Source organism: Cygnus olor, chromosome 7, assembly GCF_009769625.2.
Source record: "Cygnus olor isolate bCygOlo1 chromosome 7, bCygOlo1.pri.v2, whole genome shotgun sequence".
Lineage (NCBI taxonomy): Eukaryota > Metazoa > Chordata > Aves > Anseriformes > Anatidae > Cygnus > Cygnus olor.
In genome coordinates, this window is record NC_049175.1 from 9095537 (window position 1) to 9119911 (window position 24375).

General features: G+C 40.1%; 1 protein-coding gene and 1 long non-coding RNA gene across 4 annotated transcripts in view; one reads left to right on the forward strand and one right to left on the reverse strand.

Annotated features, from left to right (window-relative positions):
* The window catches only part of BICC1 (BicC family RNA binding protein 1), a 118467-nt gene that overhangs the window by 993 nt on the left and 93099 nt on the right, over nt 1-24375 (forward strand). Inside the window, exon 1 of one of the 3 annotated variants that reach the window (XM_040563649.1) lies at nt 15778-16111. The exons of 1 other annotated variant lie outside the window; for it this stretch is intronic. In XM_040563649.1, coding sequence (XP_040419583.1) covers nt 15910-16111 — 202 coding nt within the window. In that variant the 5' untranslated portion in view covers nt 15778-15909. Of the gene's footprint in view, nt 1-15777; nt 16112-18452; nt 18475-24375 lie in introns of those variants that run through there. One more of the 3 variants, XM_040563652.1, reaches the window with a different exon arrangement.
* LOC121073081 lies at nt 4503-14162 on the reverse strand. The gene is made up of 2 exons (XR_005821505.1): nt 14041-14162; nt 4503-6675 (listed from the first exon to the last, which is right to left on the reverse strand). It is a non-coding gene; the product is annotated as an uncharacterized LOC121073081 (long non-coding RNA).

Below are 24375 nucleotides of genomic sequence, written 5' to 3' on the forward strand. Positions count from 1 at the left end.
ACATTTACACAAAGGACCACTGAAACCGAAGCCTGGAACAGTCTTAAAGCAGATGTAGCCACTAAAATTAAAAGAATACTCATCTTTGCAATGCATATGAGCACTTTAATTGCTTGACTATAAGCAATAGCTTTACACAGCTCATCAGAATGCAAGTTACAGCTAAATCCATGATTTCTTTATTAGCAAGTATTTTTTTTTTTTCCTATTCTTACATATAAAAAGTATTTGATGTGAAACTGCCATACAGTTTGGTTTAAATGAGATGAACTGCTTTGTAGTGTTTTATTTGTCTTAGGGAAAAAACATATCTCTGCCCAGACAATTCCAAATGCAGGCTATCAAAAAAAAAAACAACACTTTCAAGAGTCCCTCTGCATACCTGGTTCAATTCCAGCTAGGTCTATGAATAATTTACCAGTTAATGAGCTCTTTCTGTTTATGAAATAATACTCTTAAGAATAGTAAGGCAGGACATAAGCAGTAGCCATATGTTTCTTCTCGAATTCCAGCTAGACAAATGACCTGAAAATTGCTGTTGCAAGAACTTCTAAAACATATGGCTCAGTACAGGGAATTTGTTAGCTTCTTGTGTCAGATCCAAAAGTTTCCAATTATCAACAAAAGATGGCATACCAACCCAATTACTCCTGATATATTCCAGTCAAGACAGATTCCAAGTAACCATAGCTGTGTGGGTGTATGTGGTTTGAAATAACAGGAATCACTGAAAATTTAGTGTAAATAAAAAAAGTAGACCTACATATCACATCCAGACAAATGTGTCCCAGTGTGCTGAATGTGCTTTCAACAGGAAGCAGGAATTTTTAGGCTTTCTACCAAGGCTGATTTCAAGCCATCATAAACTATTAGAGGTACATTTACTTTCCAGCATTACAGAAAACTCCTGCACAGCTTATTTATTTCATTTGTCAACAGAGTGGAAAAAAATATGCTTCTTACGTAAGATGACAAAAATGTACCAAATCATTTTCAATTAATTTTTTTTAGAATGATTAATTGCAGATGGCTTTTTAAGACAACATCCTTGTAGTGCTGGGTAAACATGAGGCTACAATTAACAGTCAGAACACTGGTACATTATGCACATTTCTGATTCATCTGACTAAGCAACCAAGTCCAATCCCATGCTCTTACTCACAGGAGTGCTTAGACCCAGACTATGAAGACAGTGTTTTCATACCAGGCCTTAACCAAACAATCTCTACATATTCCACTAAACAGTAAGAGATGGAAAAATGATGTTTACAACAAACCAGAATTCATAGAACTGCTAATGAAAAAACAAAAGGAATACATTTGTAAGCTAAATTACATTTCATATACATACCAAAATTATAGTTTAGTCATCTAAAGAGCTATATCAACTCTGTCAAGGGTTACTTCTGCTGTACTACGTGGGTCAATGCCAGTATATTCTTCAGGAACTATTTTTCCAGGTTAATTTGTTTTAATCACACATTCATCATGCAAAGAAGATAAAGGTCTACATTCAGGCTGCATTTATGTTTGAATTCAGACTATTAAAGACCAACCCTGTTTAGATCCTTTATGCCTACCTTCCAACTACTTCAACTGTTCTCAACTTTAAGCCATGGGTGGTAACAAAACATACTAAATTATCCATAGGCAAGCCAATTAGTTACTGAGATGCTTGCCCTTTTGTCAGTCACAGCTCCCCTTGGGTCAAATTGTGCAGTTCCCACCAGAGCAGAACCCACTACACCTCACACCTCTGCTTCACTCTGGTGGGAGTAGGGCCTGACTAAAGGCTGCTGAAGCATCCCTAAGGGTCCACTTACTGAAGGAAAAACATGCTGCTGGGGAAGTGGGTGGGAACCCCCCACAAAGCCCACAGAACCTCAAAATTCCCAGGCAAGCTGATCATGAGAGACACTAAGCAATTTCAGCTGAATGGAACAGTGTGAGGAAAAGTGATCCCAAAATCCTTAGCATAGACTAAACATTAACATAATCTCATCTACAAAAGATGTAGAAGAGTCAAGAAATGCAGTCTTTTCCTAATAGCTCAGCTTTCACTTTCATGAAATTGAAAGTCACTAATTTAACTAATTCCTCATGTATTATATTGAAAGTAGTGCCCAAACTACGAATAAAAAGGCGGATTTTTAAACTCTGATCTAATATGTCATGATGAAAAACCAAACATTTTGTAGCTGCATAAGTTATTTTAACTGGAGTAGGAAAATTCAAAAGGTAAAGATTTTGATGTTTGCTAACTCCATGCTATTTGAATTTAGATGAACAATGTAGTTCCCCCAAACAAGAAAAAAAACACTTTCTTTATCAGAGCTAATAGTATCTGGCACTGTTCATAGCAATTTCCAATATTAACCCACCTGTAAACCAAAGAAAACATTTTCTCATAGCTCAGGAATCAGTGTCATGGCAGCTCATTTGTAAGACACTGGAATGCTGCTTGTGAAACTCAATCTGGTATGAGCACATGGAGATTTTTCAATGATTAGCCATTGTTTTATCAGCTCCATAACAGAAAAAGGTTTCACAAAAATGTTAATGGTAACTAACCAGCAATGCTTCCTGACCACCAGAATACTCGTAGCCAATAGGTTTTCTAGGCTTCCTTATACACATTTTTCTTACTAAAACATGGAACAAGTATTCAAAAGACTGTGCCATGCATCACAAAACCTACTTCTAAGTCAGCAACAATCCACATACCAAAAAAATTTGTCTCCACTGCACAATATGCTCCTGTCCAGTTGTCAACCCTGGGCTCTCAGACCTGCACCTAGTAACAGCCAAATACATATTTTTAACTCCTCCTTTTCCCACTATTATTTTTGTTGCAGACTGTACTTTAACCCTGAGGCACATTGTTTTACATGTTGTAGTTTCAAGTACACAACTGTTTCAACAAGAAACTTAAGCAGATGCATAGTTTAATTCCATTAGTAGGCCTATTGGTTTTGGTGGATTTATTTGTATACATAAAGCCAGGAAGAAGCATCATAGTGAGTGATGACCTCTTCACAATCCTGTACTTACATATTACCTAGAATCTTCTAGCTATCTGAATGTTAATATGTACGTGATAAGCTTTAGCTATTTCAGAAAAGCTGCATCCAGGATTTCTACAATATGAGCTAAACATTGATACCATGGCACTACAGAGTACCTCTCCCAGGGACCTGAATCCTGCTCTCCTCCTCCTCCCTCCTGTTACAGGCCAGTCTTTTAACTGATTACACTCTCAAAGTGGATTCAAGCAGTCTGCTCCACTACATCTATGTAGAGAGTCACTCCAGTAAATAGTCCACTAGTGGGTGTGCAGTTGTCTGTGGTGCTGTATTGCTGCACTGTTTCCACATATAAATAATTATGCATCTCATCTACTCACACTTCAAGACCCTTTGCCCTTTGCCACTCCAGCACTAACCACAGCATGTTACACAAAGTTCACGAAGGGTACAGATTAGTTAAGCAAGCATAATTTAGCACACAGTATCTGTGCAGAAGCCCTTGTATTGCATAATTACCATGCCCTGTAAGGAAGAGTCCCCATCTTTGTGCTTTTACATCACCCTCTGGAGTCATGCTGCTCTTCACTTAAACTCCATCAGCTCTAAGAGTCTGTATCCCTTGCAGGATTGCTGTGTGGAAGGACATTGCTCTTTGTTAGTTGGAACTGCTGCCTCACCTCCTAAGATTAATTTGGTTCAGTAGCCTCAGCCAGTGCTTTGTCACTAGATATTAGAAGACTTTAAATATCCAGAAAGAGTCAGGTAAGACACTCAAACTATTTTAGTATAAAATGCATAACATTCTTAGAGCAAAGTGTGCAAGACTCCCACAACTATTTAAGTTAATTATTAAAGGGCCTTCCCTTAGGGTTAACCAAGTCAAGTTAGTAATTCATCTCATTTAAAAGTACACATACTAGGATAAAAAAGGAATGGAAGACTAATCATTTTGTATTTCATCCATGCATAGCAGCGTATTATAACTGCATACAGAGGTGCAACAGGAATCTGGAAAAGTAGAATAAGCTAAATGCCTTGGTGGCTGTAACGAAAAGTGCAGCGAGACACATAGTTTAAAGCCATCCAGGCTTCCTGTGCCCCTTAGATCACAGCAGAAGACATACCTGCATATCAAACTACTCTGGTGACCACACCAGTTCTTCAAACTCCACAGCATTCACTCAGAGTGCAGGCAGACCAGTACATGTAAATATACATTTGCAAAGTTACTTGTACATTATATCTCCTGTATGGTGAATTCTGGCTGGTGGTCCTAGCCAGTACTGCTCCAAGCAATGCTTAAAAAGCAAACTTATTTCAACTCTTATATTGTTCACAGCTTTGCAGAAAGACTAAACCATAGAAGACTGGAAGTGGAAAAAACATTTCCACTGGCACTAAAATAAATTAGGTGCTGATTCCTATTGCACATGGATAGAAATTGAGTGTCTATTTCTTTTTTTTTTTTTTTTTTGAGAATCCCATTTTTAAATATACTGACCTACACCAACTAAATTCAGAAAGACAATCCCAACAGTCTCCAGCTTAGCATTTTGGAAATCTGATCTGATTCTGCAAATCAGATCTGTCCCTTCTGCTGACAGAAAATTGCTCAGCAGAAAAATATTGTATTAGTGTGGTCAACCTTACAAGAGAATACTATTTACTTGGTGTCTGGAACATTTAGCTTTAGGGAAGAGACAAGTTGCTGCCTCTTAGCAAACAGTACTTTCCTGCCAAGCCTAAGTCTGTCCCCATGCCCTCGTCTGTAGGAGTCAATGCATTACACAAAACAAAAGGAGCAGATCCAGTTGTCACGGCAGAGGTGCTGTATTTCCTAAAGACAGCAACTATCACTCCCTGCAGGTGATACATCAGTCAACATATTAAAAAAAGCAGGGGAAAACCAAAAAAAACATGAACCACGATCCTCACAGAAAATGTGAAAATCAAAATAATGCAAGAGCACAGCACTAATCTCAAAAGCAGGAAGAGTGAGATTGGAAATATATAACCAAATGTATACCAGAACAAATGAGTAATTTTAAAACACATAGGGCATAAAGAATAGCCAGATTTGTCAATAACATGTTACAGCTTTCCACAAGGAAAGCTAGCAAATGTAGTGTATCTCAGAATAATATTACGATAAGCCTTTAATGAAGTTCCACATAACATCCTTCTAATTAGAAAACTGTGGTATGGAGTAAGCATCTAGAATAAGACTATACAACTGTTTGAAAAGCAAATTCAGAAAAAAAGCAATCTGTATACAAGTCATGTAAATAGCAGAAAAGAGGAAAATGGACGAAATTAAGTGGAAAGTGGCCTCTGAAGGGCAAGCCCACAGTCCCATGTTCAAAACAGTGCCAATTAAAACAGGCTGCTCATGGTCATGTCCCAAGGACAATCTGTTCAGGACTGTGAGTGCCAACCTGTGCCCACTGCCTCCTGTCCATTCATTACCTGACTGCTCCTTTGAAAGAAGTAAAAGAACAGCTCTCAGTCAGGCAGCCCTGCTACCCACAGCCACACTACACTTGGAGGCTAAGGGCAACACCAATTGTTCACAAAAAATACCATTAAAAACATTATTCTAATTAGGAAATAAATGTAAAAATTATGGCCCAGGCTATAGTTTTCAGATGAACTCTATATCCACATATCTTTGTGTTTACAGTATAAATCCAGATTTGTCTTTACTATTTGTAACCCATTAATGCAATAAGTCAAACATTCCTATGTAATCAGTATCTTACATAATTTTCCTTTTTTTTTTTTTTTAACAGCAGTAATACAAAGATTAGTCCAGAAATCATCAACATATATATTTTTAAATAACATTTTAAAAAAATAGCAAGATTGGGAGTCAGGCTAAGTGAAAAACTTGCTTCATGGTATTACCAATGAGTATTTGATACACTACCATGACTGGATCAAATCTTAATCTGTTGCATGTGCAAATTCATTTACTTCAGCATGTCTGTGTAAAAATGTCCAAGAGAAAAAGGTATTCCTTCATGTCACTGAAGTTCTTGGCCACTTACAGTCACTAACCTGATAAAACACTATTACAGACTCGTTTTAGGAATGTAATTCAGTCATTTCAATGCTTCCTGTCTCTGCCTCTGTGGGCTAGTAAACTTGACTTCAACAGTATGGTTACATTAACCTAGCTTTGCTTGCCATCACTATGATGTTTTTCTTTCTTCTGAGTACTATGAGTCATTTCCTCAAATCTTTGCTGGTTTGGCTGCAGTCTTCAGGATACTAGGAACTGCCAGTGCTCCTCTTCTCTTCCACTTCTGATTTTAATTCCACTGTGTGCTAGAACCATTTCTCTATTCCATGTGTTTTATCTAAGGTATTTTTGTTGAAATAAGTAGATTTTCACCTGATGTAAATCATCCAAGGTCAGCTGTCAGCAGAGCTTCTTTGAAGCTGTAGAAGTTCACACTTGTTGAAGGTCTGAGCCCTATGTTCTATTATCATTTTGATAAAGCCCTTGCAGACGACTAACCATTTCCCATGCCTGAAAACATGGCTGTACTACTAAACTGAGGGGATAAGTGGAAAGAAGTCTTCACAGTTAACTATGTCAGGTCTTGATACATTTTTGATGACCCAGGTCTTCTACATACTCCTAACACTTGGCAGGGGAGGAAAAACACACAAAAAAGGAATAAGTATGTCAGTACATGAAGTCTTCGACCTCTGGACATAAACAATTTTTTATTCATCTATTTCCTAACTGGGTCACATATAGAACTCATACAAATTGTGGTAAATTCAGGAGACCTGTATTCCACACCTGGCAGATATAGCTCAAGACAACAGGTCCAGGAGAGATTGAGGAGAGGCAGTTTTCATCTTCTTTGAACCACCTGGGCTCAAAGCGATTGCCATTGCTGAAATAGTTCTTGTTGATAGCAGACTAAAATACTCTGGAAAAGTATAAGACACCAACTAGCATCCCCCAGTAAGTGTCTGCTTCTAAGTGTTACACAGATAAGGAAAAGAGATCTCTGCTGAGAAGCAGATAACATCAAAGAACACATTCTAACACTGTCTAAAGCCTGTATACTGACAAATAAGGTACCCCGGCCTCTAGTAGTTTTCCCACTAGCATTCACAGGACTGTGCATGTTTCTAATACTACAGCACCCAGCTGCAAAGCCAGGTTCCCCCTTCCTGCTCTTAACACTCCTCCCTATTCAGATCAGGGCTGCATTTGCCTCAACAAATGCACTGGAAAGCTAACACTGCTTTCTTCATAGCTCGTGTTTCACACCTCCATCAAACTAATCTACTTTTCTGAAAATTTAATTACAGAATAGCTCCTTGCACTTGGATAGACCAAACACCCAAAATGGGAAGAAATCTTTCCCACTTCTAAATTAGCTATCAGAATAATCAACTCACAAAGTGTATAATGAAGTATAAGAACTGAAACAGAAGACAAAACTGCTCACATGTATGCTTACAGAGCAATTTGTACAGCTTGAACACTGCTTTCCACAAAGCAATGTTCAAAATTCAGCAAGGTATTAGACTAAATTTAAGGGATAACTACACAAACAGGAAATAGAAAGTACTTAGGGACATTATCTCGTAAAAGCATTCTCTGTTCTGAATTGGTACAGCAAAACAAAGCAGTGCAAAACAAAATAAACAAAACAAAACAGTAACATGCAAGAGAGATTTTAACTATCAGTTTCTTGATGCTTGTAAGAAGACACTCTCTCTGCCTGTAAGTACTTGCATGTCTTCTTGTTCTTCTTGTAAGGACAAGAAGTTTTTTGCTCTCACAGCTAGTTGGCTGTTGAAGTTCAAGGACCTTTTGTTTCACTTCCTCTACCAGGTCATACATTTACTTCATCTTTGAAAACAGACCATACTAAGTTCTTCAGCAATCATGCAAAAGTAAAGACACCAAAGCAACTAAGAGTATTAGGAGGGAAGGGGAACTGAATAAAAATTGGAAGGTCCTTTTAAATCTATATTCTCCCTGCAGTTCAATGACCTGATAGAATACCTGGTCTGCCTGAATCAACACATTTTAGATAAAATAAATTAAACAAATTCTTCAATATCCAAAATTAAAGGATAGTAAAAAAAACACACAACATTATTTTGATATGACTATTAATTCCCTTTGTTTTATTCAGTTATTTATATGTGCATAAAGTAGATGTGTTACTTTGACAATGAACTGGCAGAAATTCTGAAGTACCAGCATTTTACCCTGCAAGAATAAGCAAACATACAAAGCCAAGGGGAATAGAGAAACAGGTACCCAGAGTTCAGACTGAAACTTGTGAGGGTCTCTTCTTTCCAACACCTAGACCACGAAAGCCATATTTGTACTGCCCTATGTTACTGAAAAGCCAGATCCAAAACTTGGTAGAGCACTAGCATCACTTTCAGTCACAATTAAGCAATTTAAATTTGCAGTATTGACACTTACCCACTCGGGAGATGGACTCATTTTTTAAAACAAGGACAACCAGCTGGTAAAGTATCTTTTTATAACAGAAAAATTTTTATCAGAAAGCAGCAAGAGCACGGCTACTCTGTAAGGCAGGACAAGCCAGAAACACAGCAATAGTATCTCACTAATCTAAGTGCAATTCTTTGTTACCTATACACAGCAGGAAGAGCAGGACACAGATAACACATCCTATCAACAGGATCAGATATGGGTCAGTTATGAATCACTATGACACATACAAGGACTCTAGCAAGAAGTGGCAAGAAACTGGAGGTACAACTACCAACTACACAAGCCAAAGTCCAGCCAAAAGACAAAACAGAATAACAGACTGATCTCCAGTGTAACCCAAACCAGGAGCAAAGGCTCAGGTCTGAGCTTAAATGGAGCTCCTGCACCCCTGGGTGGAGGTGGAGCCCCAACTGAAGCTGCCTGGGGCAATTAGAGCATATCAGTGCACTCAGCTGCACTGTCAGTTCTGACAGCGTGTGTCAAGAGTATGGCTACTGAGGAGTGAGAGATGAGTAGCTGTGCGGAATAAAGGAAAGCATGTTTCAATCTCTTTATTATGAAATAGTGACTCTCAAAGTGCTAGCAACCCTTAGTAATGAAATCAAGTATTAGATTTACATAAAAAAAATAATCCTCAAATCACATTTTTCTGTTTGATTCCTGGTACATAACCAAAGCTGATCTCAGTAGCTATTAGCCTTTACTGCTGCAGTGGAAATGAATGGATTGCATTCATTCATTTTTATACAACATGGAAGCCTTGTATGACCAGGGGTACCTGTGCAGTGTGAAGGAAACTTTCTCGTAGTTGAGGGAGCATTATAATAATGTAGTCAATTTAATTTGCTAATACAAATGGAAAAATAGATTTTATTCATGTGTCACTTAAATGCAGAATTTTAGCTATGCAAGATGCTAAAAATGTACACTACGTGTTCAAATATTAGCAAAACAAAAATGGCAAGAATATTATTAATAAAAATTGATCCATTTGTGACATGAGTTCAGAAAACATTGTAACATATCTGTAATTTTATTTCTATTAATGTAGGAATATTCAAGAAAAATATTTAAGTATGTATTTGGCTTCAAGTGAAAGATTTTCACATGAAGCATCGTCTTGAAGATTGTCTCCTCAGTGGTATAGTGATACCAGAAATGATTTTAGATACCCTCTCCAGAGGTGCCCCCTAATTCATGTCTTAAATCCTCCCGCTTTAAAAAAGTACATTTGCTTTTATTCTAATTATTTTTCCAACAAGAAAGAAAAATTGTGATTTCTCTTAATTAATGATTGTAACAATCACTGTCATATTTCTCCTCTTACAACTGCTTATTCTATCCGTAAGCTGATCAGTTGAGTAACCTGCATTCCCTGGCCCAGTCTGAACTGTGTAGGAACTTCATTGAAGGAAACAACAAAATTCATTCTAGAAGGCCCTAATACAATGTTGTCCATGCTTTCAGTTTAAAGACTGACTTTGAAAAAGGTCAATGTGAAAAAGCAGCCACTTCAATACAAGTCTTTCCTATCTCCCTCTTTAAACCTAGTTTAATAAAATAGAAAGAGTGTAAATCCTCTTAAGTAAGAAAAAAATGTGGTTATCAGATCCAGGATTTAGTATTTAGATTCTAATTTACTGAAAACATTATGAAACAGCTTTTCCTAATTTACAGATTAATATTGTTATTCGTTTGACAGCAATGCAGGATATTATCTGACATGACAATGAGATTCCCAGTGTGGTATTCATGTTCTCTGTCATTTTGGTTCTTTATACTACCATCTCCAGTTACACCATAATTCATGCTTTCATTTATTACTTTCCTTACAAATTAGGCAATATCTATCTATATATATATATTTTAATTCGTAATATTTAGATCTCTTACTATAGTTGGTTTCTAATTAGATTTAGAATGTGAAATTATTACTTAGCTTCTCAGGGCTGAAATAGATGGGTTGACTCTTGAGAGGGCCAATGCAATTCTCAAGAGTGAAAATTCCTAGATTTCTGAGATGCTGACATTTGGTTCTCATTCTCCTAACATTTCAGCAAAAACAAGGTTCACAAAGTCCTATTGCTGAAAAGTCTTCCAGTCAGATTAAGATATTTAACATTGCATGTCTATAAATACCAGTGTATAGAAGGTTATACAGTACATTGAATGTTACCGAATGTTGTTAACACCTTGTGTGCAATCAGAGAATTTTAAGCCTGGCCTTTTTTAGGTTGCCTGTTTTTCTCTCAGGTCCGCCAAGGCTGCATTTATTCCTCTGCTCATTCTCACAGTCACTATTGGTTTTCTTTAAATTAGTTGGCAATGGATGAGATATCAGAAAACTAGAAAAGGTAAAATATAGTGACTCTCTTTTAAATAGCAATGAAAAGAACCAAAACATTTTAGCCCAATCAGTTCAACTTCAGCTCCCAGGAATATTCTGAAGCAAGCAAACAAACAAACAAAAAAAGCCACCCTACCATACAAAACAAAATAGGTAACTGTTCCATGTAACAGGTAACTTAATAACAGGACGTATACATAGCCAGTACAGATCTGACAGGAATAAATTATATGGGACTAATACGCTACTATAATAGACTAGGAAAGTCTGCAGATGGGAGAGTAGCAGCAGAGGCCATACTTTAGGATTTGCACAGAGTTTAAACCCTGTTTCCTGTAATATTCCCATACGGTATAGCTAAAACTGACATAAAAATGGGTGAATAAACCTCTCCATGCAGGATTGTTATCATTGTTTCACTGCCAAAATAGAAAGGTGTATAAAATAGAGGACTGCAATGTTCTGTTCTGGGCCTGTATCTGTTCAGTGTTTCAGTGATGACCTGGGTGAGGAAACTAAGAATATGCTTCTTAGAGGCATAAAAAATAAAACTGCAGAAGTATAATATTGGCACAAACAGATGTAAATAACTGGGAAAACAGTCTTTAAAAAAAAAAAAAGAAAACAGGATGAAATGCAATAGGGACAAACCCAGGAGACCAGTAATCAACATCACAAATGCACACTGAGGAACAATTAGAGGTGTTTTTTTTAGGTATTTTCTTTTTTCTTTCCTTTTTTTTTTTTTTTTGGAAAAGTACCTAGGGATTATAGTACATCAGTGTAAGCCAACAATGTCATGCTGCAGAGACAGGATAAACATGATGCAGAGATGAGTAAGCAGGCATGAGACGTGATAAGATCATGCAGTTATGTTCAGCACTGGTGAGGCCTCAGCTGGTACACTCTCTCCAGTTTTGTGCTTTGTATTTCAAGAAGTCTGTAGACTACTGTGGAAAGAGCTTGTTGGAGAACAACAATAAAAACCACCTCTGAGAACGGGCTGAGACTTAGGTCTAAGGCATGATCAATGCTTGATAAAAGTCTTCACAAGCACCGAAGGCTGCTACAGAGAACAAATAATCCATTCACCATGTCTGTTGTGGACAGGACAAGAATTAACAGCTTTAAATAGCAGCAAGAAAAATTCAAGTTACTTATTATGGGGAAAATACTTCTTGTGATGGTAAATGAAGATAGGAATTTCCTAGAGAGGTCACGGAGACCTCTTAACAATTAGAAATTGTTAAGGAGTGGATATACATATATCTGTCAGGAATGAAGTGAGTGTAATTAGGAGATGGACTAGATGACCTTTCTGAGATTTCTTTTAATCTCTTTTTTATAGTTCCACGATTAAGTATAATTAGAAAGATATTTCAGAATCTCTCTACTCTTATGGTTAGAAAAAGAATTTATCTCGGGAATTTGTAGAGGTAGAAAAGTTTTTATAATGGCTGTGGAGGACCTTTTATTTATTTGCTGGTGTGCCTTAAGTATACAGTATGTTAGTGCAGAGTAGGTTGCATTATATTATTCTGAGAAATTGAAGTTAATGGGCCCAGCTTGGGGAATATGGTACAATATAATGAAAAGTCAAATCTTACGGGTTGTTACTTCTGCAAAGGAGACCAATGCTATAAATAAAGCATTTCAAAATGCCACCAGAATTAATTTTCACCAGTAATAAACCTCTCCTAAATTACTGAAACCAAAGTGAGCATTCTTCCCAGCAAAGCACTTCCAGATACCACAGATCACTTATATATTGTGTATGTCTCCTTTTCTTTTCCCACTTCACTTCATAGCTTTGTGAGCCAGTCTTTTCGTGCATGGCTCCCACCTCAGAAAAATACAGATAATGGCACTTTGCTTCACAGTTGTGTCGTGAAGTAAGTAAATAAATTCAAGATTGCGAGGTCTGGAATACAGACCGTGCTGTATTGATGATAAATGTTTCATACCACTCTTCCATTTATAGGTAACCTCTGCATCTTGGGCAGTGCAGAGTACAGAGACAACTGGCCGTCAGCTTCATGCTTTGGCAGCAGCCTTAGGGCAGACCTGCGGCCATCTAATGGTGCTTTCTGCTTGAAGACTGTCACTTCTCTTCCTTCTCCATAGGAGAGGTCCTATACAGCTCTAATTTGGGGGTTCCATGCAGTCCCAAAGAGATGTGATTGATTAAAATAAATAAACTGGTTCATGAATCTCCTTTAAACTCTCAGAAGCTATTCCACACAGATGGATACTATACAAGAGACTTTACATATCATCTGAGTGTGAGAAAAAAACACTATTCAGTTAGGCTTTTTCTGAGTTTTGTAAATATTATATGTGTGTGAGGTGAGGAAAAGAGAACAGGATGAAAAAAGAGGGAGAGAACGTAGCAAAATAGACCTGGTATGCCAAAATGAGAAAGATCCTGTTATTCTTTTCTTTGATCAAGCCACTGGCCACAGAAAAATGGCCAAAAGAAGTTACATATGCCAAAGTCAACTCCAGCTTATGTTCTTTATAGCCATTTGATCTTTTATCTGCCAACTTCCTCCCATTTTCCCCAATTGTGTCCACATTTAATATTATTTTAGCCATTAAAATGTGGTTTCTACTTAAAGACTTCTGTGCAACAAACGTTTTATTCTTCCACTGCAATATAGTAGAGAAATAAAATGCCATTTATGCAATACAAATGATACTCTATTGAACATATACTACCAATAAAAACTCCTAATCTCTAAAAGTGATTCTTTTTTGGCCATTTATATGGATTTAGATAGGCTTAATTTCATTTTTGGTCTAAAACTGCACCATGAAAGGGTTATTTCTAATTAATAAAAACTGAACTGTGTACATCATTATTTTTAAAGAGATCTTTGATTTATTATATTGTTTACATGGTTGCTGAAAAAATACTGCTGAGTTTGACCATAGCTAATTTAGGAGAAAGAAAGTTTATGTGGCTGTATTGTAGGAACTGATAAAATGCAAGGAAAGGGACCTCCTACATTGAGAATCTCTGACTGTAAATCTAACTAGTTTATGAGTGGAAAATACCCAAATAATTGTTCTGCTCGGAGGTGCTAAGCACCTGTAGCAGCTGTGGATTGTAATTGGCCTCATCGACACTCATAACTTCTGAACATTTGGATTGTATAACTCACACATCCTGGCATTCTAGAAGACAGACAAGTCCAGGTGGTGCTGATCTGGGGGCAAAGCAGCAGAACTCTCTGGATATCAACCTGGTTTGATAAGCACCATCTTCATTTTCCCATCTGGAAAAAAAAAAAAAAAAAGAAAAGAAAAAAAAGAGGTGGGGCGGATTGATAACTAAACTTCTGAACTGGGAAGAAAAGTACTGTTCTACTTTCAGTCTTCCCTCAGACTGCCTACCACACCGAAATTATCATTGTACTACAAGCAAACTATTATGAAGAGAAATGGAGATCACATTATTTTAAAGACCTATATTAATGTTTTGTGCTATTGTTGTTGGCTTTGGCTGTTTTAATTCCCATGGTCATGAGAAGTACCAGAGGATCTTGTGAGAAGTATGCTGCCTGCAAGCCACTGGCTAGGATTCACAGACGCTGTGAGACCACCAAGAGAATTAAATGCTACAGCTGAATACTATGTGTTTCCAGTAAGACTGCTTCCCCATGTGCATGTAGCATTCAGTAAAAATGAAACCATAGGTGGTGTAGAAATCACAATCATGGTGTTAAGTGGGAAATATGCAAATGACTCAGGGAGTCAAAATGCAAGCCTCTGTAAAAATAACTGCATCTTACAACAAGATGTAGAGTGGCTACCATCTATCTGGAGCATCAGCACAGCTCCTGATGACTTTTAATATCGTCCTTCAGGCTGACGTTAACTGTGAGGTGAGTAACCATCACCTGAGTCCGATGTAATTTTTCTACTGCTTTCTGGCACGCGTTCAGTAGCGCACTTTGGCCACCAGGAGCCATTTGGCATCACAGCCAGTGCCAGGTATTCTGTGGATTCTTCCTTTACACCGATACGTGGTTTGGGGCTTAAACTGTTTGTTAAGTGATGCGAACTACGCTGTGGTAAAAACTAACACTTCATACAGAATCAACTGTCCACCATTAGGCCAGCCCTGCGACTCTAGCGTGTAGGTTAACACAATTATGCCCCAAGGTCAGGGATTTGTAACATTTTTTTACTTAGAGGATACCATAATGTGAGGTAATTTCTCTGTCTGAGCCTCAGTACCGAAAAGCCACGAAGGTGAAAGCCGTCATCATGTGGAGATGTGTCAGCTTCGCAGGACGGATGCCATTTCCAATACACGCTGACCAACACACGCCGATTCAAACGAAACAAAGGTGTGTTTGTGTCTGCTGCACACACAGACGTGTTGGCTTTGTGTGTGCGTGTTCGGGGGGGGAAGTTAATCAGGGCTAATTTTCAGGATCGCGACCCCAGAGCGCCCTTTCCTTCACCCAGCACCCTGAGGGCGGGCAGCGCGGCCCCTCCGCCCAGGGGCCGCTCACCTCACGGCGGGGCCTGCCCGGGCGGGGGGCGGCCTCGGGGCGGGCAGGGCGGCGGCGGATCTCCCGGAGCCCCTCACACACGGACCGGGCCTGCCACGGGGACCGCCACAAGCCCCGACCCCGCCGGGCTGCCACCGCCTGCGCGGCGCTCGGGGTCGGCATCTCCCCACCCCTCCCTCCCCTCCGCCCCCTCCTCCCGGGCCGCGGACGGGGATATCCCCGGCCCCTCCCCAGCGGGCCAGCGGCGGCCCCATGGAGGCGGGGATGCTGTGCGGGCTGCGGGCGGGCTGGGGGCGCCGCCGAGCCGCGGACGCCGCCGGCCCGGGGCCGCGCACACTCGGCGGGGAGCCGGAGGCAGAGGCGGGCGCGGGCGGCGGCGCCGGGGCCGGGACTCTGGCAGGCGGCGGCGGCTGGGATGAGGCGGGGGGGCGGCTGTGGGGGCAGATAGCGTCCCGCGGGGAGGCGGCCGACTGGGGCTCGGAGCGGCGGCGGGGGCCGCCCGGCAGCGCCATGGCGGCTCAGTGCGACCCGCTGAGCGGGTACCTGCAGCAGCCGCTCTCCGACCCGGGCTCCAACAGCGAGCGCAGCACCGACTCGCCCGTGCCCGGCTCCGAGGAGGACTCGGCCGGCCCGCCGCGGCCCCTGCACAGCCCGGAGTGGGGCGAGGAGCGATTCCGGGTGGACAGGAAGAAACTGGAGGCCATGCTCCAAGGTGAGGGCGGGGAGAGGCGCCGGGGGGCGCGGGGTGGCCGCGGGGCCGGTCGGCGGGCTGCCCCCGGAGCTGAGCGGAGCCGGGCGCCCGGTGCCGCCCCGTCCCGGCCGGGCGGGCAGAGCAGGACCCTGCGGGGCCGAGGGCGGTGGGCAGGAGGTGCCGGCTCCGGCGGGGTGCTGCGGGCTCTCCGCTTTCTAGGAACGGCCCGAGGAGGCCGCGGTGCCGGGGGAGCATCCCCTGGACGCGGGGCCGGCGGCACTCGGGTTTCCAGCGCGTTTGACTTTTATTTTCCTCCCTCCTCGAGGCTACGTGCTTTGTCGCAGTAATTTCTGAAGGGTCTGCCCCTGGGTGGAAGCTGCATGGGCGGCTTTGGACGAATAGTTTGGGGATGGCGCTGAGCGGTTCAGCTTTTGGACGGAAGGCGCCGTGGCGGTGGCTGAGGGAAGGCAGGGGCGAGCTGTGGTACCTCGGTGCTGCGGGGTGGTGAGCTGCGGGAAGTGTCAAAACAGAACCAAACCCTGAGAAATATTTCGCTGTTTCTCACGTGTAAGGGGCTTCGTCGGGCGGCTGGGAGCTGTGAGTGCCTGGCTCTGCCCTGCCAGGGGAGGGAAGGGTGCGGGACCTCCCCGAGGAGCAGCGGGCGAGTTGGCTCGGCCACCGAAAGCCTGAGCTCAGGCTCGGTGACTGCGGCCTCTGGAATTTTTTAAAATGAGATTCTGTCTCCTGGGGGTGGGTTAATCTGTAATCAGCTAATACTGTGGAACTGGTAGAGAAACCTCATTATGTAATGCAAGTAAAGAGTAAGGACTTCTGAGAAAAGCCTGTCCTAAGCAGAAACCGCTTATAAAGATGCACTCATCAGGAGCCTCTCACACCTAAGAGGCACATGGATATTGAGAAGAAAAAGTATTTGCGTGTATGAAGAGGCAGGGAAAAGGGTCAAAAGTTACAAAGTGCTGCAAGAAGACTGACGGTTGCTTTAACATTTTCCTCTACTAGTGAAATAAATTTCCATTTTCTCATCCCGCACAGTCTGTCTTTCTGCTGCCTGAGGTAGTGAGCATGTGAGGGTAAACAGAGCTCCTGAGCAGAACCCAAGGCCTGTGTAGGTTGGGGCATCCAGTAGGAGCCAGTGGCAAATGGGGCACTCCTTGCTTGCTCCTGTTTTTGTTTTTTTCATCTCCTCATAAGAGGTGAGTAAGAAGCCTGACAGCACACTGAGTAAGTGGGGGCAGAATGCTGCGTGTGTTTGGGGGAGATGCTCTGTGTCCATCTCAGACATACGTGCTTCAGAAGGTGGTTTGAGGAATTTTTGCTTCTGTTTGCTTGTTTTTTGTGTGTGAAGAAAAGCACATGTTGAATGCAGCATCATCTGATTTATTAATTTAGAGTGAAAACCTAAACTTTCTGGCTTATTGGTAATGCAAAAAACAGATTTATTAGGAAATATAAAGGAGGCAAACAATAGTTCGTTCTATCAGAAAACGCCAAACTGTTTGTTAAACATTTGCTTTCAGTCTTCCTCTCACTACTATACAAATTTTTTACCTTATGTCTTGACTTTGTTCCAAGGGAGGTTTTACTTCTCCTGTTTTTGTAGAGGAATAAATGAAGCACTGAGCAAGGTTGCCAGTCACACGGGATGTTGTGAAGCCAGGTCTGTAAATGGTACCCAGAAGTTGCAAGTCAGTCACGTTACTGATTACAAGCCACAGTTGGATTTTTTTGAGCTTTTTTTTTTTTTGTGTGGCCATCTTTTGGAAGCATAGACTTTGACTCACCCCTTGGAGGAAAGGAATGGTGGAAGAGAATCTGTATGCTATCTTCAAAAATTCAGGAACTTTTATTGGAGAACTCATAGGGTCATGTTTCCTATTGTTTCTAATTCTGTATTCTTCACTGGAAGGTCTTGATGTGAAGAAATGACACTGCAGAAGGGAGTCATCTTTGTAGTCTTAAGTGGCGATGGCCAGATTTCTGATTTCCAACAGTTAACCAATTTTTTGCCTTTTTTTTTTAATCTGAGCTGGTGTAAATACAGTTTCTTGCTCATATTGGATCTACTCTTTTGGTTTGACCAGCTTTTAGAGAGCAGGTTTATGCTCATGAAAGTTACTTTTTAAATTATTTTAAAACATATGGCTTGTTCAGGCGTTCACAGTAGCTTTTCTATGTTATATGAATGTGCAAATGCAACATCTTGAGTTAAGTTGTCATTAAAGCCAAGTTTTAAACAGCATCTATTGAAGAAACCTGTCAGATGTTCTCCTTGCTCGGGGAACCCTTGGTGATTTTCTTGTTAGTTTTTTTTCTACTAGTTAATATCTGCTGTTCACTATACTGATGAAGAAATATACAAAGGGGTAAGCAGTAGAAAGAAATTGAAGAAGCTTACTGTTAGGCTTTGTGTTTCTGCTGTATATTGAATTCTATTATTGCCTTACTAAATTTTATACATACTTCTGCCATAATTCTTACTCATCTTTTCTGCACTTGATATTTTATGCATAGTTTCTCAAGGGATGATGCTGGCTTCTGCGAAACTGACCTGGCGTAGCAGACTTTTTATCTAGCTCATGGGTGGGACTGGGGGCTCGGATACTATAATGTCACACACACAATCCACAGATGGAGCAAGTGCTGTGGCAAGGCAAAGGTAGCTCTCTATAGACAAGCTATTGGTATGGCCCTTTTGCTACCACCAATCACTTGTGAAGCAGAAATCAGTCTGAACTGAGGTGGCAGAAAGCATTGGTAAAAGTGAGGGTGCTGCTTGTACATTTTTTTCCACTTTAAAATAGTTGGTTTAGTATTTTTCGTGTTCCAAAGTTGGATTCTGAATAGCCTTAAGATACGTATATTAAATGAAAGGCAGAGGGAGCCTCTCACATTTTCTTTCTGTTTAGTATATCGGAAAAGCCAAAAGCTGTGGTGAGAACTTTGAATGTGAGATTTTTTTATATATTAAAAAAAAGTCAAGCTATCTTGTATTACTGTTTTAGTACTTGATCACAGGTGAGGGGAATAATGGCCCACAAGTCTGAGTCTTTACAGTGGGGTGCGTATTATCTTATGGTGCATGTCCTCATCAGACTTTGTTGGTGAACAGATCTCTTTAGAGTTGAGAAACTTTTTTTTTTTTTCAGGAAACAAATTGGAATTAAAAAGATCGGCTATTCTTCTCAGTAGTCACAGCTTATTAGAAGAAAATATTTCATATTACCCGTATTAATCAAGCTGCTGTGCACTAACCTCTGGTGAACACTCAGGTGACTTAATACTGTGGAATAATTTACTTTGTGATTGAGTGACTGTTACCTTAGCAGCTGAGTGTCATTGCGAAAATAAAAACCATGAAACTTGGAAAAGTTGTCAAAAAAGGTACAATCTAACAACTAATGCAGCAGCCATCAAAAGACTCACAAGTTAGCCATGCACTGTTGAAAAGGAGAGGAGGGTAAAAAAGGCAACACTTTTCTCCTGCGTGGCATCTTTTTCTTGGCTACAAAGTGTTGTGTCAGTCTTTTATTTAAAAAAATCCTTTTTGCTATGACATATTCTTTAACAGACATAGGGGGGTTTGATGGGATGTATGTACAGTGCATGTTTAAATGCTTTAATTTTATAATGCTCTTTCACACAATATTACTTGGGCCAAAAAAAAAATCACATTTTTTTAAGAGAAGCCTAACTGTAGCAGTGATGAAGATGCCATATTACACGTCTGCTTAAAACAAGACCAAGTGTGTGCGCCTGTCAGAATTCTGCTTTTTTAAACACATCTTTCATTTTGGGGACTCTTTGGATAACTTTAATTTCAGTACCTAGAGACTCTTTTGATGAGGTAATTGTATTCTTCTCAGTTATTGATAAATGAACACCTGAAGAAAAGCACAGAACTAGATGCTTAGAAAACTTTGATGGGTACCCAGCACGACAAATGCTCCATCAGTTGTTGGGCATGTGCTCCAGAGAAGGTTGTCGATACCCAGTGGGAATCTTGGCCTGCGCTGATTTAGTGCTGGTTAGTTCTCTCATGTGCTAACTGAAGTAGGTCAACATTTGTAGGAATCTACCTTATGTAAATGAACATAGACACGACTCTTATTGCTCCCTTTGTTTTTGTGCTCTTTGCCTGTGGTTTGGTGTTGGAAAAACACTCAAGTGGTCATTTTTCACCAAAACAAGTCCTGCTCCTCTTTGATGGGAGGGACATAAATACTTGGGCAACTTCATTTGGTCCATCTAATCAAAGTGAATTGTACCTCATTACTGTAAATCTACTGGAAATCACTCCTTAATTCCTTTGCCCAAAGCTCACTGTTGAGGTCGTTGCCTGATGCTAAGACTGCTTAGGCAACACCTACCTCCGATGCCTGGATGATAACCAATTTATTTCCTGTTTGCTGATCTGTCAGGTGAAACTTTCTGCGTTTAGACAAGTGTGTTTTCCCAATATAATGCATAACTAGGTGGGAAAGTGTACTTCTAATACCTTTCTTAGACTAGTTTGTGTCAGCTACAGAGAATGACAGATCAATGTCTGACAGATAAAGCTGGGGGGGGCTGGAGAAAAAAACCCTTTATTTCCATCTTCAGCACATTCAATGTTCTATGAAAACTGGGCCTCTGCTGAGACTTTGCTACAAACAATAGTTTTATTAGTGGCTGAAGATGCAACTTAATAGATTTTGAGCAGTTCAACTGCTTTATAGGCAATCTCAGCTTAAATAGGGTGGTCCTGACTGGTGGTTTCTGTGTGGGGATGGTAACCTTGACCAGTGTGTTAAATATGTTGGTATTTGTTTGCATGGCTTAGCAGGAGTTATTGCTTCCTTGCTGGATTTTTGTGTGATGATGGCAGAAGTCTGTATGATAAAACTAAGTGTACAGTGCTCATTTGAATAGTATACCTTACTTATGAATGAAGTTGCAAATACTTAGTGTTGTTGACTTTTACTTCTGTTTAAAGTTCCCTGTGTGCCTGTTGGAGCTGTAAGAGGTATGTTGTGTTTTCCTTCACCAGTTTCTTACTGAAATAACTTCTCAAACTCTAATTTTAGTAGGCTCTAAACAAAGTTTCTCTTCCTAGAGAAAATGTTGTATTTTTTTCTACTGAACTATGTATGAGATTTCTGTTCATGTTTTTCTGTTTGTTGTTGTAGTTTATCAGCGTAGTCTGGACAAGAACATTGTTGTGGGGTAACGGGAACCTTTCTAATAGCATTTACATTTGGTGTTTAACTTACATGTAGCAGGAAAAATAAGTTCCATTTCTTTGTCAGGCTTTCAAATCCCCAAAGTGCTGAATAGTCTATTTCTACAAAAATAAATGTATGAAATGAATTTGTGTGACTTGTAGTTTAAAAATGTTCTTGCATTCCATTGTTAACAATTGTAATAATACCACTTTCTCAAGTTTCAGTGTTTTTTAAGTAGTACAACGGACTATCATGGTTTGGCATGAACTCCTAAGTTAAGTATTGCTGGCTTGCACATTCCTGTTGGTTATATTGTAATCTTTACCTCCATTGGAAAATATGTCCTATTTTGAGTACTTATTCCAGGCTTTTGGCTTTATGCCTGTCAAACAATGAAACATGCTAGCTTTTCTTTAATTTCAGCCCTCTGTGTTGAAGAACTAATTGTTTGTTGTTTTTTTTACAATAATACCTCTTACTGGGAAGGCGTAGTGCTGCCTGTTTTTTACTTTGAGCATAAAAACTGGACTACATGTGAATTGGACTTGAGATAGCTTATTAATTGTGTGTGCGTTTTGTAGCTGAAGGAGTGAGTGCTTGATTTAAGGATTTCTTCCTTAAGCCTCTACCTGTTAATCAGTGGTAGTTTTCAGAATGATTTTGTGTTAAGCAGCAAAAACCATTTCTTGAGCATACTGGGAAGTCTTGCTCAGTGTCTGGTTTTGTTTATAACTAGGCTTTCATGTATCCAGTTCAGATCAGGATGACCGCTTTGCATGGGGTAATGTAACTCTTCATGTTTCACTGACTTTTATAGCTGATTTATGTAGACTTCTGCAGTGATATCCTCTTTACTGGAGTAGGAATATAAAATTTCCTAAGAAATGTTTCCTGTTAAAGGTTCATTGATATTGCGAAGGAATGTTTTCTCAAAAGACTGACGAGAAATACATATCTGAACTTTAAGGGTAAGCAAGTGTATTTGTAGTGTCAGCAACAGATAGGATCTGTCTTTTCCCAGACCTGAACGAAGCAGAGCAAAATCTACAAGGAGTGATGGCTTTTGGTCATGCATGATAGCAGCCCGCGGCCAGTTGTCCCTGTGTGGAGCTGTTGGAATGACTGCAGTCCTCGCAGAAACGAGCTGCATTGCTTCTGCTGTTCATGTAGTTAATAGGAGTCTGAAAAATTAGGGTATTCACCAAGTTCTCCCATGTTTATATCTACTAGTGTAGTTTTTTGGATACTGGGGGGAAAAGCTCTTGATGCATTTGTGAGAAAAGATGGAAGTGATGGCTAGGGGGGCTTAAAATGAATACAGATGATACGGTATGTCTGAATGGATAAATCAATTGCCCACTAGCATAACTATGTTTAATTTCTCTGTTGAAAATCTGATTTTGTGACTAGGGGTTGATGTATGCATCCCCTTTGGTCTGTCCTGACCATTATCCAGGATGTGTTGCTCGAGTGCAGTGGCAGCCAGGTCATGGGAGTCAGAAAGGCACACAAACATGTTTCATCCCTATACTGTAGTTTTGGATTTGCAAATTTGGTTGTATTGTTTCACACTGTAAAAATACAGGGAATTGGTATGTATAAATATCTGTGGCACTTGGATTTTGTATGTAGGAATGCATGGGACACTTCAAATGTGTTTGTGTGGTGTGTGTAGGTAGGGGTATTCCCCTGAGCTGTTCTGGAGGAGGGATGTTGAGTAGGAATCCTGACAGTTTGAATGTTGTGCAATAGTCACAACATAGGAAAAATAGGAAATTTATTTTTTTAGAAAGAGCAAGTGTGCCTTTGATACAGCAGAAATCAAGATTGCAAGCTTTATGATCTAAAACAGAAGAACAAATCTACCTGATTTAAAAAAAAAAAAAGGCCATTATTTTTATTGCATGTCAATGTGTAGTTCAACCTGATAAAATTGGATTTATCCTAGAAAGAAGTATGTAAAAATCTTGACTGTCAATTTTGTAGTGATGAGGTGAGATCGTCTTTTCTTGCAGAGTGAGTGGCTTTGCTTCCTAACTACAAAGCTTAGCATTAATTTCAAATTTGTAACTGAGTTAAACTAAATCTTAATATTAGAGTGTAATATTAGAGCACAATATTTATTAATGTTACGTATTGAATTAGAGTATTAATACATGTTTTTAGGTAAGTGCTTGATCAGTTGCCAGTGGAAAAAAGGGCACTTTGGAGCATGAACTGTATTCCAGGACTGATAAAATTGTGGTTGAATATTGGGATCAATTTGCCTTCCCAAGGACAGTGAGAAGCATCTGCTAGAAAAAAACTGGTCTGTACATTTAAAAACTCTGGGAGAATTTAGATTTTTAATCTTAGGATTTCTTATGCCTGTTACTGATGCTTTTTAGTGTTATTTCAGTGAAACTTCAAATAGTTCTGGAATATGCAAAAGTTATTTAGGCTGCCTTTGCATTTTTAAGCTGTGATTCCGTTGAATAAGTAGAAAATCACTAATACTTTATTTGCGTTCTTGTTCTATTCTTTTAGTGTGGTTACTGCTGTTTTTTAGACACCATTTTATAATTCAAAAACTGATTACCTCCCAAATGGCCAGATGCCAGCAATTGCTTCTTTTGAGTTTGTCATGCATTTTGGGATCAGCAGCTTTATAAAGACTGTGAAATAAAGTTAACTCTTCTTAATTTTTTTTAAGTCACCCAGATTGGTATCCCCTAGAACTTAAATGGGTCAAAATCGGACCTCTATTTTAAAGGCTAAGGAACATTGGAGCACATTGTGGTCACTCGAGGGGGTCACTTGCAAGGATGTATTCAGCCTGCGGTTAGCTGAAGGTCTCTTGAAGGCTTCCTCAGCATGTGGTGGGTGACGTGTGCGGGTAGTTGTGTTGTAGCTCTTGCTCTGTCTTTAGAGAGTTACGAGTGCAGCCTACTGGATCTGTCACTGAACTGAAAGTAATATCCTCCACTTATCTGCCGTCAGATCTTGATTAAATTGCTTTCCTTGCCCCAGTGTGTTTTGACCAGGAGCCGTCCTTGGAGGTAAGAAGCTGGTCAGAATGGTGCC